Source organism: Mesoplodon mirus (genome assembly GCF_964341445.2).
Source record: "Mesoplodon mirus genome assembly, chromosome: 1".
NCBI lineage: Eukaryota > Metazoa > Chordata > Mammalia > Artiodactyla > Ziphiidae > Mesoplodon > Mesoplodon mirus.
In genome coordinates this window covers 5,090,393-5,104,422 of record NC_138976.1, presented here as the reverse complement: position 1 = coordinate 5,104,422, position 14,030 = coordinate 5,090,393, and the positions used below count along the sequence as shown (strand labels likewise).

At 56.6% G+C, this 14,030-nt stretch overlaps 1 protein-coding gene across 22 annotated transcripts in view; it reads left to right on the top strand.

The window, feature by feature from the left end:
• PRRC2B (proline rich coiled-coil 2B) overlaps positions 1–12,282 on the top strand; it is a 92,149-nt gene extending 79,867 nt beyond the window's left edge. For 8 of the 22 annotated variants that reach the window (XM_082611979.1, XM_082611988.1, XM_082611987.1 and 5 more), the window contains 8 exons: positions 372–469; positions 1,403–1,530; positions 2,025–2,265; positions 5,006–5,185; positions 5,767–5,858; positions 6,499–6,555; positions 8,401–8,482; positions 9,734–12,282. In XM_082611979.1, coding sequence (XP_082468105.1) covers positions 372–469; positions 1,403–1,530; positions 2,025–2,265; positions 5,006–5,185; positions 5,767–5,858; positions 6,499–6,555; positions 8,401–8,482; positions 9,734–9,868 — 1,013 coding nt within the window. In that variant the 3' untranslated portion in view covers positions 9,869–12,282. Of the gene's footprint in view, positions 1–371; positions 470–764; positions 826–1,402; positions 1,531–2,024; positions 2,266–4,373; positions 4,944–5,005; positions 5,186–5,766; positions 5,859–6,498; positions 6,556–7,046; positions 7,781–8,400; positions 8,483–9,733 lie in introns of those variants that run through there. The other 14 variants (XM_082611974.1, XM_082611972.1, XM_082611970.1 and 11 more) reach the window with 8 other exon arrangements.
• The last annotated feature ends 1,748 nt before the right edge of the window (positions 12,283–14,030 follow it).

The following is a 14,030-nucleotide window of genomic DNA, read 5'->3' as shown; positions in this document are numbered from 1 at the left end:
TCGCTGTGTTGGTGCCCCAAGGGAGCCTGTGGGGATTTTGAGGGCCTGGCTGCCAAAGTCTCAGTGATGTAATTCCAATAGATCCTTCTGACCCTCCACTGTGGACTCAATAGCAGGGAGATGAAGAGGAAGGTGACTGAGAGACCAAGGCAGCCTTCCTTTATGATGAACCCCCCGGCCCCCGTGTGCGGGGCAGTGGGTGAATGGGTGAGGGGGGAAAGGCAGGCTGCGGCCAGCCCCTCTGCCTGGGCCCTGGGCCCTGCAGGAGCACAGGGTCAGCTGTGCACACACTCCCTTCTCCCACCGATTCCCAGCACCTTCTGGAACAGTGAGACTTGATCTTGTTTCACCCCCTCGGATTCTGTTTCCAGGCAACCACCTGCCACCTCTCTACCTGGATGGCCATGTGTTTGCAAGTCAGCCCCGGCTGGTTCCTCAGACGATACCTCAGCAGCAGAGTTACCAACAGGTGATGACGGCGAGCCAGGTGGCCCCGCGGGAGGGTGGGGGAAGGGGTGCAGCACACGGCGTAATTACCTTCTTCATTTATTTGTTCGTGGTGTGTCTCATTTTTTGTACCCCTCACGTTAACGCTCAGTACCTGGCACATATGGCAGCCAGTCAGTATTTACTGGATGAGTACATGAGAGACAAGGAGGAGGATGGAGCTGAGTGCTCCAGACTCTGCTTAGTTTTCCCTTCTCGAAGCGCTCCTGTGCCCTAGCTGGGGAATTCACTGAAACGGAATTCTCTTTGGTGATCAGGTATCCTTCTGATGAAGAGAAGAAAGGCCTAGACTCCCAGGCATGGATGCGTTAGAAAGAGGTAGTTGTAGAAGCGAGCAGGTGTTTGTTTTTATGCAGAATTGGCATACTTTCTGTGCCGCGAGGGGATGCTTTTTTGGAAGTTCCTCCTGAAGCTGGTGCTGGGCCTTCCTAATCATCCTGCAGCCCCACCGACCCGTGTGCCCGCACAGACCAGGATGGAGTGCCGTTCTGGGGAACGGAGGACTTGGCCTGTCCTGATCTCTGTTCATAAGATATTCTTAAGTATTACGTTGTTTGGTTTTGCAAGATCTTGCTCTTCGTGTAGCTGGATCATAACTGCACGTATTCTTCATGCACATTTTCCATCCACCGTTGCGTTTCTGAAACCCACCTCTGTTGATACGTGTAGCTAGTGTTCCCACCACTGTACAGAATCCAGTATAGGGATGTGCCCTGGTTTGGGATTGCTGCCGGTTTTCTGCTTTCTCCCAAGAGTGAAGGAAGCACAGGCAAGACATGAGTTTGCATTGTGGGCGGTGTTGGCTGCCCGTGGAGAAGGGCGGGTGGGGGTGGGAGGCGGGGGTGAGTGTCAGCCTGGAGGGCAGCGCGGTGATGGCCTGGCTCCCCGTCCACAGGCTGCCGCTGCCCAGCAGATCCCGATTTCCCTTCACACGTCTCTGCAAGCTCAAGCCCAGCTCGGGCTGAGGGGCGGGCTCCCCGTCTCCCAGTCTCAGGAGATCTTCAGCTCCTTACAGCCCTTCAGGTGAGACGCCAGGACCTGGGGGGCTGGCAGCTCGCAACAGGGCTCTCCGCCTTCCCCGTCTGTGGGCTTTTTCCCTTTGCCGGCTGCTGCTCTGCGCTCCCCCGCTTGGGGGCGGGTGTGAGGGTGAGCTGTGCTGTGGGAGGGGTGGCCCGGCCTTGTCCTTTCTCTCCTTGTCCTCCGGCCCCCTCCCTGCTCTCCCGCCTTGCTGCACCTTGCTGCCTCTCACCCACTCTTTCAGTGTCTCCTGTCCTGTGCTGTCTGCTTAATTCAGTGATGCTCAAACCGTGGTCCCTAGACCAGCAGCACCGTCTAGGAGCTTGTTTAAGTGCAAGTTCCCAGGGCCCATCCCAGACCTTCTGAGTCAGAATCCCTGGGGGTGAGCCGACAGCCTGTGTTGGAGGGACGAGCCCTCCAGGGATTCTGAGGCGTGCCCACGTGTGAGATCAGCTGGGGCAGTTGTGCACTTGCCCCGACCGTTTGTCTGGCTTTTGCAGATCTCAGGTGTATATGCACCCCAGCCTGTCACCGCCCAGCACCATGATCCTCTCCGGAGGCACAGCCTTGAAGCCTCCCTACTCGGCGTTCCCAGGCATGCAGCCCTTAGAGATGGTGAAGCCCCAGTCCGGCTCGCCCTACCAGCCCATGAGTGGAAACCAAGCCCTGGTCTACGAGGGCCAGCTCGGCCCGGCCGCCGGGCTCGGTGCCTCCCAGATGTTGGACTCGCAGCTCCCGCAGGTCAGGAATTCACTCACTCCCACCTCAGGACACTAGGTCTCTTTTCTTCACGATCGTTTCCCCTTGTATCTGCCTCGTGATGCCCACTGACTTACGTGCTGCTTGTAGCCACTGCCACTGGCCCTTGGGCCGCCAGACCAGGGCCAGCTGCTCCGCCTCCTGTGAGCAGTCCCGAGACCGGGCTTTCCCTGAGAGCGAGGGCGCCGCTTCTCCTGCAGCCTCTCCGCCCTCCTGCTGTGGCCTTGGGGGTGGCTGTGTGTCTCCTCTGCGTGCACACGCGTGCTTCGAGGCCAGTCTCCCTGCCTGCCCCTCACATCCTGGCTTTGGAGCCCACCCCGTAGACTGTGCCCCCACCGGCCCCTGTGTGCTGCGAGCACCACGTTGCTGAGTCCGTGTCCGGTCCCACATCCTCCTCCCCCCGACCCGTGGGCGCATTAGATGGTTCTGAGGGTCACTCCCCTCCTTTGGCCCGTGGCTCAGTCTCCAGCACGTCTCCCGTTGTAGTTCTCAGGGGTTTTGGTGTCTCTGTAGGTGACCCCTCACCCCCAGGTCTCTGCTCCCAGTTCCACAGCCTCACCACCAGTGCCTGCTCGCCTCCAGTCTGGACTGGTCACTGCCAGTCGCTGTACCTCTCCCGTCGTCTCGGGCTGAAGGGTCCTACCAGGTCACCACCTCTGACTTTTCTCACTCCCTCCCTCTAGTGACCCACGTCCAGTCACCTTTTAATTCTCCCTCTCCCATCCCTGCCCCTGCCCCCTTCAGCAGAGCCCCAGACACCCTCCTTGTCTTTTTTGTTCTTTTGACTGCGCCGTGGCACGCAGGATCTTAGTTCCCTAACCAGGGATCGAACCCGTGCCCCCTGCAGTGGAAGCGTGGAGTCCTAACCACTGGACCGCCAGGGGAGTCCCCCGCTCCTTGTCATTTGCACTCAGCTCCACCCCACCCCTCCCTCCCTGTGCTCACCTGGGTTAAACCCTGGCCCGCCTCTGCCCAGCTTCCTGAGACTGGAGGGAAACCGACCCCGTCAGACTGGATTCAGGTTAAATACAGCCGCCCTCTGGAAAGCCAGAGTTTGGGCATCTCCCCACCCTCCTCATTGCCTTCCCCCCCACCGTGATTTTGCATCCTGTGTCGCCAAAGAAATGAGTAGTAACAAGGAAGAGAAAACACCTGCAAACTCCCAGCGCCACGTCTCCGAGCCTGCGAGGGGCCCTGGGGTGAGAGCGGGCAGCCCATCCTCTCCACCCACCTGGGAGCTGCTCCAGCTAGCGTCCTCTTCCCGCCATCAGCACGTAGAGGTGCTGCAGTGCTGCCCTCCGGCTGTGAGGGTCCCTTCCGACACACCCCCAACCCAGGCAGCCCGGTCTTTCCTCGTCTTTTAAGAAACAAAACGCTTCTTTAGGGACACTGGTAGATTCCACGTTACTGAACCTGACGGTTCTTCACCCTCCTCCTACTGACCCATCAGTAGCATTTGACCCAGTGGTCACTCCTTTCCCCGAACCACGCTCTCTGGGTTCCGAGGACACTGCTCCTGGTTTTTCTTCCACCTCCCTGAGGCCTCTTCCCGGTCTCTCTTGCTGTTTCCCCCTTGCCTCCCCAGGCAGTAAGTCGCTGTGCCTTCTGGGCTCCGTCTTTGGGCCTCTTTCTAGACCTGTGGCTCTAAGCCTCACCCAAATCCAACGATTCCCAGTTCTCCCGAATTTCTGTCTCCTGGACCTGAACTCAGACCCAGTGGTCTGCCTGCCATTTCTGCTCATGTCCGGCATGGGGCATCCCTGGATCCCTGCTTCCGCCACGCCCCTGCTGATTCGTCACATCCAGTCAGCCCTACCTTTGAAAAGTATTCAGAGTCTGGCCCTTTCTCTTCCCCTCCACCCCCCACCCCCACCCCCCGCCCAGCTCCTGCTCTCAGCTGCCAGTTTGTTCTCAGCACAGCAGCCAGGGCGCCTCTTTAAGACTCATGTCAGCTCACACACCGCACCCCGAGCCAGCGCTCCAGAAACGCTGCGCCATCCTTACCTTCTTCCCACACCCAGCTGTGCGCAAGGAGGGGCCTGGGCCTTGAGGTCTGGCTGCCCCACGTCTCAGTGATGCAATTCCAATAGGTCCTTCTGATCCTCCACTGTGGACTCAGTAGCAGGGAGATGAAGAGGAAGGTGACCAAGAGACCACAGGTGGCCCACCCGCCCCGTCCCGAGGGTCTCCTGGCCCACCTCCTTCCCTTCTCACAGCTCATTCTGGACTTCAGGATAACAGGCTTCAGAAGGCTCCAGGACTGCAGGAACCCTAAACCCCCGACCCCGGTGGTTTTCCGTCACCTGTGGAGGCAGAGCCTGAAGTCGTCTTGCCTTTTTGTGCTGCAGAAAGGGGCACAAGGGCACCCCTCCTGTCGAGCTCCCTGAGAAGGCTTCTAGACCTTCCTGACCTTTCTCCCCGCCCCCCAACACGCACACGGGGTTTGTCGCCCACCTTCCACACTTGACACCCGGAGCTGTCCTGCTCATTTTCTAGCCGTCCGAGTTAATTTTCTCACCACCTAAGGCTTGCCCCCTACCACTGAAAGTATGAAGTCTAGGGTGATGTCTGCTGTGTTCTATCCAGAATCTGTCCTACTGTGTGAAGGCCTTGCTTCCTTTCATCTGCAGTGAGAAAGTGAAGTGTGATGCGCGGTTGCTCTTGGATGCATGTGTAAACGGCGGTTTGTGGCTTCCTCCCCCTGACTGTCCCTGTTGTCCAGCAGCTGACGATGCCGCTGCCTGGCTCCCAGCTGCCTCTGCCTCGGTACGGCTCTGGGCAGCAGCCCCTGCTCCTGCCGCAGTCCATCCAGCTGCCACAGGGGCAGAGCCTCTCTGTCGGGGCCCCCCGAAGAATGCTCCCACCCGGGTCCCAGCCTTCGGTCCTTAACACCAGCAGAGAGGTGAGGATGACTCCATCTTGCTGTGGCCCTGGGGTGGGGTGCCGTTCTCGTCTCGGGGACCCTTTCTGGCCAGTCAGGAACCACTATTAGGGGGAGAGTGCCAGGGGTCTGGGACGCGGGCTCCGGGCCTCGCCAGACCACTGGTGGCCCACTTGTTGCCGAGTCCTCTCCGTCCCATGGCAGGAAGCCCTGGTCACGTGTTACTAGCAACGTGAACAGGCCTGGGTGAGCAGGGCAGGGAGGAAGGTGCCTGCGGCTGAGGTCTGGGGGGCCGAAGTCCTTGCCAGCTCCCGGGTGCTGCGGAGGGTGGCCTCTGGGGCAGAGAGGGCACGTTCACCGCGGCCAGTGCTCAGGGGTGGTGCACAGTCGGCCCTCCCTGCCCGCGCAAAGGGAACGAGCACATGTGGTCGCTCCTGCCTCCAGCCTGCACTGGAAGGCCAGGTGTGCACGCTCCTTGATGAGGTGCCTCTCTGTCCTGAAGCCCTCGTGGCCCCCACTGGCTCTGCCCAGGGTGGTTGGTGGCGCGGGCAGCTGTCCCCAGGGCGTTCCAGTGACAGCCCATCACTTCCCGGTGTCTTTAGTCCTCTCAGATGGAGATGAAGGGCTTCCACTTTGCCGACAGTAAACAGAATGTTTCTTCAGGAGGCTCCATGCCATCACCGCAGACCTACAGGTAAAGAGACGCCCTGGGGGTTGGATGCTCACAGCTGAGTCCTCGCTGTGGAACTGCGGGCCCAGGGAGAGCAGCGCGAGGGCGCTGAGGCTGGGTCGCCTTTGTCAGCCTGTGTGTCACCGTGAAGTTCCAGTGCTGGGACACAGGAGACTCAGGAACTCTGGGGCGTGGCTTTGCTTTTAATCGTCATAAAATGTCTTGGTATGGGAGAACTTTCTGGAGAGGCAGGGAAAGGAAAGGCTAATGTTATAATAGCGTCAGGACAGACCCTGGCTACTAACAGCTTTCTCACCAGACTTTTTTTTAAAGATTCACTGGCAGAGAGAGCAGATGCCCTGGAAGGTGTGGGGGGGTTTCCTTTCCTGGGGCCACATGTCCCTTGAATGGCCTTGTGACCCCACCAGGGCTTGCTGCTGCTGGGCTCGTAGGGCAAGAGCTGTACCTTCTTTGCCTTCTTGGGATCTGCCTCCACCTCCACTAACTGTCCCGGGTCCCTTGGCTGGATTCAGAGGGGGGCTTTGTATCAGTCATGATGTTGAGTTACAGTTGACCCTTGAACAACGCAGGGGTTAGGGGCGCTGACCCTCCATGCAGTTGAAAGTTCAAGTATAACTTTACACTTAGCCCTTCGTGTCCACAGTTCCACATCCGAGGATTCAACCAACTGCAGGTCGTGCTTACTGAAAAAAGTTCACGTGTAAGTGGACCCATGCAGTTCAAACCCGTGATGCTCAAGGGTCAGCAGGACTTAGCGTGTTAGGAAGTCAGGGAGCGTCTGCTTCTGATGGCTCTCTCGCCCGCGGAGAAGCGCGCGGCTGGGGAGGCAGCACGTGGCGCTTGGCCCGAGGGTTGGCACAGTCGACTCTTGTCACGTGTGGGAGATTCCTGGAGATTCCTCCTGGCTGCACACGAGTAAAACGGGTGTGCGTGACCCGCAGTGCCCTGCGCGAGGCTGCCGGCGTGGCTGAGGGCAAGGTCGCCCGCACGGCTGCCCGCCCGGCCCCGTCGCGCTCAGAGTGTTGAGGCCGAGTCCTCCTCCGTGGTCACGTCAGTCCGTATACTCCAGCTGCATTTCCCGAGAGAGGGCTTTTTGTGAATTTTCCCCGTGTCATTATCTTTCCTGTTCTTATTTTCACTCTCTTGGCTTGACTCGACTTGTTTTGCTTTCCAACCATATTTTTCACATAGGCCAAAATAACAGACCTGTAAGAAAAATATACATGGACGGCAGCGCCAAACAATGAGTGTGATTTGGAAGGAAAAAGGAAGCTTCAAGCGTAAAGAGAGGCTGTCGTTCCCCTGCCGCCCCAGGCAGGTTTTAGCCTCATCTGGCTGCAGAGCCTTCCTCAGAGGCAAATCCAGAAAGGGACGCTCACATAACAAGAGTCGCCTGTGTCCATCCACTGTAGGAATGGCAGCAGCAGCTTTATTCTGTGGAGAATATTTACAAAATATAAGCCTTAATTAGTAGCCTTTGTATTGTTGGTGTCTTAGTGGGGTTGGTTGGGGAAATTGGTATCTTTTTACAGTGCAGTGTTGCCTAACTTTTCTGGAAACAGGGCTTCTGAGCCATGCCCTGTCAGAAAAGCATTCCCTGGTCAGATACTTGGGGGGCGTGGGTGCCCAAGAGGGCTTGCTGGGGAGTCCGGGCGCACCTCAGCCTAGGGCCTGAGCAGCCCCTGGCCCTCGGGGGAAAGTCCTTGTAGAACTTTGCACACGTAACTACTTAACGATTTTTGACCCCAGGATCTTTTTTCCACGTAGTGCCTGATTAACATCCCTGGGAGCTAGTTGTCTGGTCAGTGGAACTCATTTAGAAAGATGTTCTACATTTTTGTTACTTTTGGTATCTCTCTTTACCACCCCTACCCTCCACCCCGCAAGTGAAGACTGGAAAGATACTCAGCTAACTCACGTATCAGGTTGGTTGGTTTGTTCGTCCGGGTCTTTTTTTTTGGCTGCGCTGTGCGGCTTGCAGGATCTTAGTTCCCCGACCAGGGATCGAACCTAGGCCCCCACGGTGGAAGTGCCGAGACCTAACCTCTGGACCGCTAGGAAATTCCCTTTTTTTTTTTTAAAGTCTAAACTCCTGTTGGAGTTTAAGTTCATTTTTGTTTCTTTTTACTTTTTTTTTTTTGCTGTGCCACACGGCTTGTGGGATCTTAGTTTCCCCACTAGGGATTGAACCTGGGTCCACGGCAGTAAAAGCACCAAGTCATAACCACTGGACTGCCAGGGAATTCCCTCATGTGTCAGGTTAATAGACATTTTGTCTGGAGCATCATGTTGGTCTAGACCCTCCAAACCTGAGAGAGGGGTGGTGTCCGTCTGTCATCTTGACCGGTCAGTGTCTGCCCGTGGTGGGGACCTGGCCTCTGCCCCTCAGGTGTGTCCTCATGAGCTGGGTTGGAGGTGCCAGGGCCCAGTGGCGACACCCTCGCCCCCTGCGCTCTGGCTGTCTGGGTCTGTTTCCTCTGTTGGAGGCTTGACTCCGTTTCCGTGGTGACGTGTGTGTTCTCATCCCCTCCTTTGGTTTTTTCAGGCCTAGCTCTGCTAGCCCCAGTGGGAAGCCCTCTGGATCAGCAGTTAACATGGGCTCTGTGCAGGGACACTACGTTCAACAGGTAGAAGATGGCTTTCCAGACCCTCCAGCCCCGGACGCTTAGGCCCGTCTCCAAGTGCCAAAAGAGGAGGGACTGTCCAGCCGTTTGCGTGCTCCTCTTAGAAAGAGACACGTGCCCTGGCGCTTAGAGTGTGGCGTGGGAGCCGGGGAGCCCGAGTCCCCCCTGGAGAAGGCACTTCTCCTCTTGACGGGCGTCTGGGTCCTTCCTTGTCCGCAGAGAAGGGAGGGTGCGGGATCCTCTGAGGAGGTGTTGCCGGAAGGTGGACTCTCCCTCCACAGCCACTGGGCTGTGAAGGCGCTGGGACCCGCTTAGGCCCGTGGGTCAGCTCTAGAAGCCGGGGGTGTGCGTGCGCGTGCGTGCCTGGCATGTGTGCCTGCGCGTGCTGGCCTTGTAAGTGCTGTGTCTCGTCCTCGTCTTGGCTGGGTGGGATCCAGACGGAATGACGTTTCCCCGTTTTATAATGAGACGGATCTCTCAGCGTCTTTGCCTTCAGCGTGATTCTCCTCACTCCTCTAAAATGTGACCAGGCTCCAGAGCTCAGACACGTCAGGGGGGGGATGTTAGTAAAACAGCACTCCTGGATGGTGGAGGTGGAAGCTTGATTGTTCATTTCACGTCTCCTAACTTGGTTCCCCGAGGGTCACTCTTTTGAGTTGCTTGGACTGAGCTTCTAGAGCTTTCTTCAGAGCTCCCCCCACTGTATGAGGGGCCAAAGGCAGGCTGCTCACTCTACGACACACCTCACTGTGCAGAGCTGCAGAGTAACGGGACCCTGACCGCGACTCTGGAGGTCAAACTAGGGGCTTTGGGGAAAGGTTTCCACACCGTGGGAGTCGGGGAGGGTGGAAGATCTGGGAGACCAAGTTGGGCGAGAGGCCCTGCGCCCCCTCAGCACAGTCGGGAGCTCTGAGGGCCGTGGGGTGCACTGATTTGAAAAGGTCCCTCCAAGCGGCCTTGGGTGTGCCGCCTGCAGAGGCCCCTGGGCAGCGCAGAATGCTTCCCGGAGGACCCGGGGTCCTCCCGCGGCTCCGAATCACTGCACTCAGCGCCCGTGGGAGGGACCAGAGCAGCCTCCTGCCAGCGTCCTTCCCAGGCCGGTCACTTCTGAGTTTGGTCCTTCGGCTGAAGGATGGGCTTCTTAGGGTGGCTTTCCTCTGACTCAGGAGCAGGAAGCGGGGGGTGGGACCGCGGATCCTGGCAGGTGTGTCTGCGTAAGGGTAACTTTCTTTGTCCCCATCCGTCTGTCCAAAGGCAAAACAACGAGTGGATGAAAAGCCCAGCCTGGGAGCCGTGAAGCTGCAGGAGGCCCCCTCAGCCGCTTCCCAGATGAAGCGAACTGGAGCGATCAAGCCCCGGGCAGTGAAGGTGGAGGAGAGCAAGGCCTGAAGACGCCGGGCCTGGCCTGCCCGGAAGGACTGCCGCCCCTCCACCTCGCTGCCGCCGGAACCTGGGGAGTCTCCCAGATGGATCCACTGTCCACCGACCTGGCCCGGACCGCGAGATCTCCCTGCTCTCCTCCACTCCTGAAAGCTCCGTTGTCCAACCAGCTTGCACCCGTGGATCTGTGGCATTGACCTGCTTGGCTTTAATACGAAACAAACAAAAAAGCAAATGACTCCATTCCCGCCTCCTTTCCGCCACGACCGTGGAGTGACCGATCCGTCATGCCGCGCAGATTAACCCCGCCCTCCCCTCCTCATCCTGCTTCTGGCGGCCACGGCGCCCTCCACCGAGCTTCCTTCCCTCCCCGCTTTCCGTCCCCGGGCACAGTGGTCTGGCAGCAGGGCCGTTTTAGTTGAGGCTTTTTGTTCTAAAAAGCAGCTAAAGGTTTTTACAAAAGAGAAAGGAAAAGAAAAACACAAGCTTCGTCTGTAAGAGCTGGACTTTTATATGTTCTTTGCCATCCTCTCCCTGACCCCTCTTCTGTTGCGGTAGTTTCCTTTTAACCTCTCACCCGTTTCATTTGATACATCACTGCGATACCTTAAGAGATGACGCATAGGAACGTGCCCTCTCCTGATCTCTCTCTCGGTTGGTTAACCTTTGAGGTTACTTACAAAAAGAAGTGGTGACTTAAGACACCGCTCCTGAGCTTGGGAAGCGGTGGTGGGAGGGAGGGGAGGTGGGATGGCGTTTCAGTCAGCTTCCAGCCCCTGGCCTGATGACCACAGGGACTTAATGGGCAGCCCAGTGAAGTTGACGACGTTTTTAGCATAAGAATTATACAGAATTTCTGTCTTGAACTCTTCAAAACTGGTGGGGACACTGACCGCTGGGCACCTGAGGTGAATCATGGAGATAGAAGGCCCTGGTATTTGCCAGTTTGGCCTGGACGGTGCGAACTGACAGCACCAGCCCCCGTCAGGGTCTGCTGCTGGGACTCCAGCACCCGCGGGGCCTCGCTTTCCCATGCGCTCCCTCTCCTCCGAGCTTCCCTCGTCCTTCCTGAGCTGCCTCCGCCTCTCTGGGTCCTCCTGTCCTTCCACCTCTCCCACAGCTCGTCACTGGAAGCCACGCACTTCCTCTGTGGTGGCGGACGCGTGGACGGTTGTCACTAGAGACCGTGCACTTCATCCACGTGGCAGTGAGCGCATGGACGGGGGTTTGGTTGGGTCTGCGACAGAGACATGAGCTCTGGGAGGCCGCTGGGAGGGCTTCCTTTTCTCCGCTCCCAGCAGCAGACCCAGGTTGTGGGGACAGAGGCCTGAGCTGGGCAGTGGGTCTCTTCAAGGATAGAGCAGTGTCCGAGGGGAGGACGGGTTGCAGGGCTGACGGTGATTCCCAGAACAGCCTGGGTAGCCTCGTAAGTCTGCGGAGCTGCCTTTATCAGAGTCTTTGTGTGAGGCATTTTATGCTAGGCTTTTGTTTGTTTTTAAGATAAGGATTAGAAGGAAATCATCCCAAATTCTGTCATTCCAAGGAAAGCCGAGGGGACGTTTGAAGTTTTGCTCACGCTCTTGGGAGTAACTAACCCGCCATCCACCTGCTGTTGCCAGCGGGTCCAGGGAAGACCTGGCTCGGAGAATGGGCAGTAGGCGATCAGGGGCGTGCCCCACAGAGTCCACCCGCAGTGTCGCCACAGGTGTGTGACAGTCACTCAGGCAGTGGCTCCAAGCTCTGTCCGGTGTGGAATACGGGGAAAGAAGCGCCTTAGGAACCGCCAAAGTCACTTGTTGCTCTTCACTGCTTTAAGGAAGTGGGGGAACAACAGCCTCCTGGCAGAGGGTGCAGGGCTCCTCCCGGCCTCATCCGGGGAGGCTGGTTTTCTTGAAAGATGCTCCACCGCTTGGTCGATAGTGTTCCGCAGTCCCCTCCTCGCCTCCACCCTCAGGCCTTACTTCTCACTAGCTTGTTTTTTTTTTTTTCCTCCTTCATCCCCTCTTTACTCGGAAGGCCCTTCTTGAAGGGCTGCCCACTGGCTCACCTGGCTCTTGTCTCCCGTCCCCTGCGAGTGCCTAGCTGCCGTCCCCACACCCAGCCGCCCTGACCGAGCTCCTCTCTGCTCCGGCCGCCCCTGCAGAGGCCACACGCTTACACGTAGAAACACGGCCAGACCCCTCACACCTAATTCCAGTGCACATTGTTTGTCAAAAGGAAAAAAGGCTTTCTCATTTTGAAATTGAACAGGACAGTCCTGGATGCTGTTACAAACTCTCAAGATGTATCCTTCAGGTGAACCTGCCATCAGAGTGACGGTACTTCCTGTTTGAGAAAAAAAAAAAAACGAAAGGGTCACCTGTTCTCCAGCCCTTTTCTCTACCCCTGTATTTCCCCACCCCCACCCCCCAATAAACAGAAAACACTAGAATTTATTTATATGTATTGATGTTGTAGGTCTAGGTGAAAAAAGAAGTAAATGTTTCACTGCTCTATTTATATATAATGTCTGAATTATTCTGTGCAGGAAAGGCCAGGAAATTGCATGTGAAGTTCAGTGCGTGTACCACCTTCGTGTGCCCAAGCTGCAGTCTCTTCCCCGCTGAGATACAGACTTTAAATTGAACTCTGGAGGCAGAGGGCAGGCCTTGGGCCCAACCAACACCCCGTCCCTTCCTTGGTCTGATGAAATGCAGTTTTTAGTGCAGAGATGTCTTAAGGTGCAATATCGCTCCTCTTTTCATGTGGTTTTCGAGCCAAGCTCAAGGTAATAGGACTTAGGGTCATATTTTGCCTTCAAATCCCCATCCTCAGAGTGCATGTCCATGCAAAACAAAGGCCTCTGGCAGAATGCCTTGGGCCTTTGGCGGGAACAGGTGGAGACTAGCACTTACCTTTTCTGCTGCTGGGGCTGGGGGTGGGGTGTCAGAGTCTTCTCCCTGCGCCTCTGCCTGCTAAAATTACCGTCCCTTCCCACGCTGGCTGCTTTGCCCTGGCCCGCTGATGGTGCAGCCCGTTGCTCAGCAACCAGTGACCCTGCAGTATGTCCAACATCAATCACTCAGTGGGGTAAAATCTGAGAGTATGTGTTCATGTATCCTTGTGGCCTTGTCCACCCACTGAAGACTTCTTTGGCATCTGTATTTGGTCTGGTTCTCTTTGCTTCCCCTTTTTAATCAACATTATTGTTTTCAAACATGGAATTCATACACTTTGGCTCTGGGTTCTTTATGGGGGAAACTAAAGTACGACTGTTGCACATTCAGAAAAACTGGTTGGTCCAGTTCCAAAGCCATGGTCATTGCAGCCACTTCCAGGGGATATTGGGGCATCTTGTCATTAAATAACGGGCATCAGTTCTCTCCAGCTCTGCCCTCACCCTCCTGTCTTCTGGACCTGCCTTCTGGATGGTTGATGAGGTTGGTGTCTTGATGGTCAAGGGCCGAGGAGGCCAAGGGTGTGCACACGAGGGCACGGCCACGCCCAGAACTGGCCTGTCGAGGCAGTGTGTGGCCAACTGCTGAAGCCCCCTCCTTGCTGTGTGGTTCTCCTCCACCAAGTAGCTGCATGTTGCCTCTCAAGTCTGCATTTGTCCCATTTCCCTTCCTGCAGAGCTAGCCTGGGTTAGAAGGTCTGTTGGAAATGGCCTTCGGCAACCAAGGACACTAGGGTACTTGTTTGTACTTTGTACTGTTCTGTGATGACTGGGAAATGCAGACTTCCAGAAAGCCGGCTCTTCCTGTTTGAAAAGTGAACTGGACCTAAGATAAACAGATCACCTGGACAGGAATGGCTCAGTGTTGGGGTCAGACACTGTCCCCCAGCCGTGCCCTCCGCTGGGACCACCAGCGCATATTTGGCTAGTGATATTACAACCTGCTGTTCACCATTTCTCCATCCCAGTTAGGTGGTCTCCAAGACGGTACAGTGTCCCCGGGGCCCCGTCTTCAGCATGCTACAAAGCCTCGGAGTGGAACTTTCTGTTAAGGCTCTGTGGATGACTTTCTTCCATTGTGTAAAGGGGTTACTGTACTCCCAAGCTTTTGACCTCATGCCTTGCATAGTAAAAAGGGTTCGGGTTTTTTTGTTGTTGTTCCTGAGAGGGTTGTGTTTTGTTTCCTTTTGTTCTTATTTTGGCCTTTCCTCTCTGTGTCTTTTCATGTAGACCAGA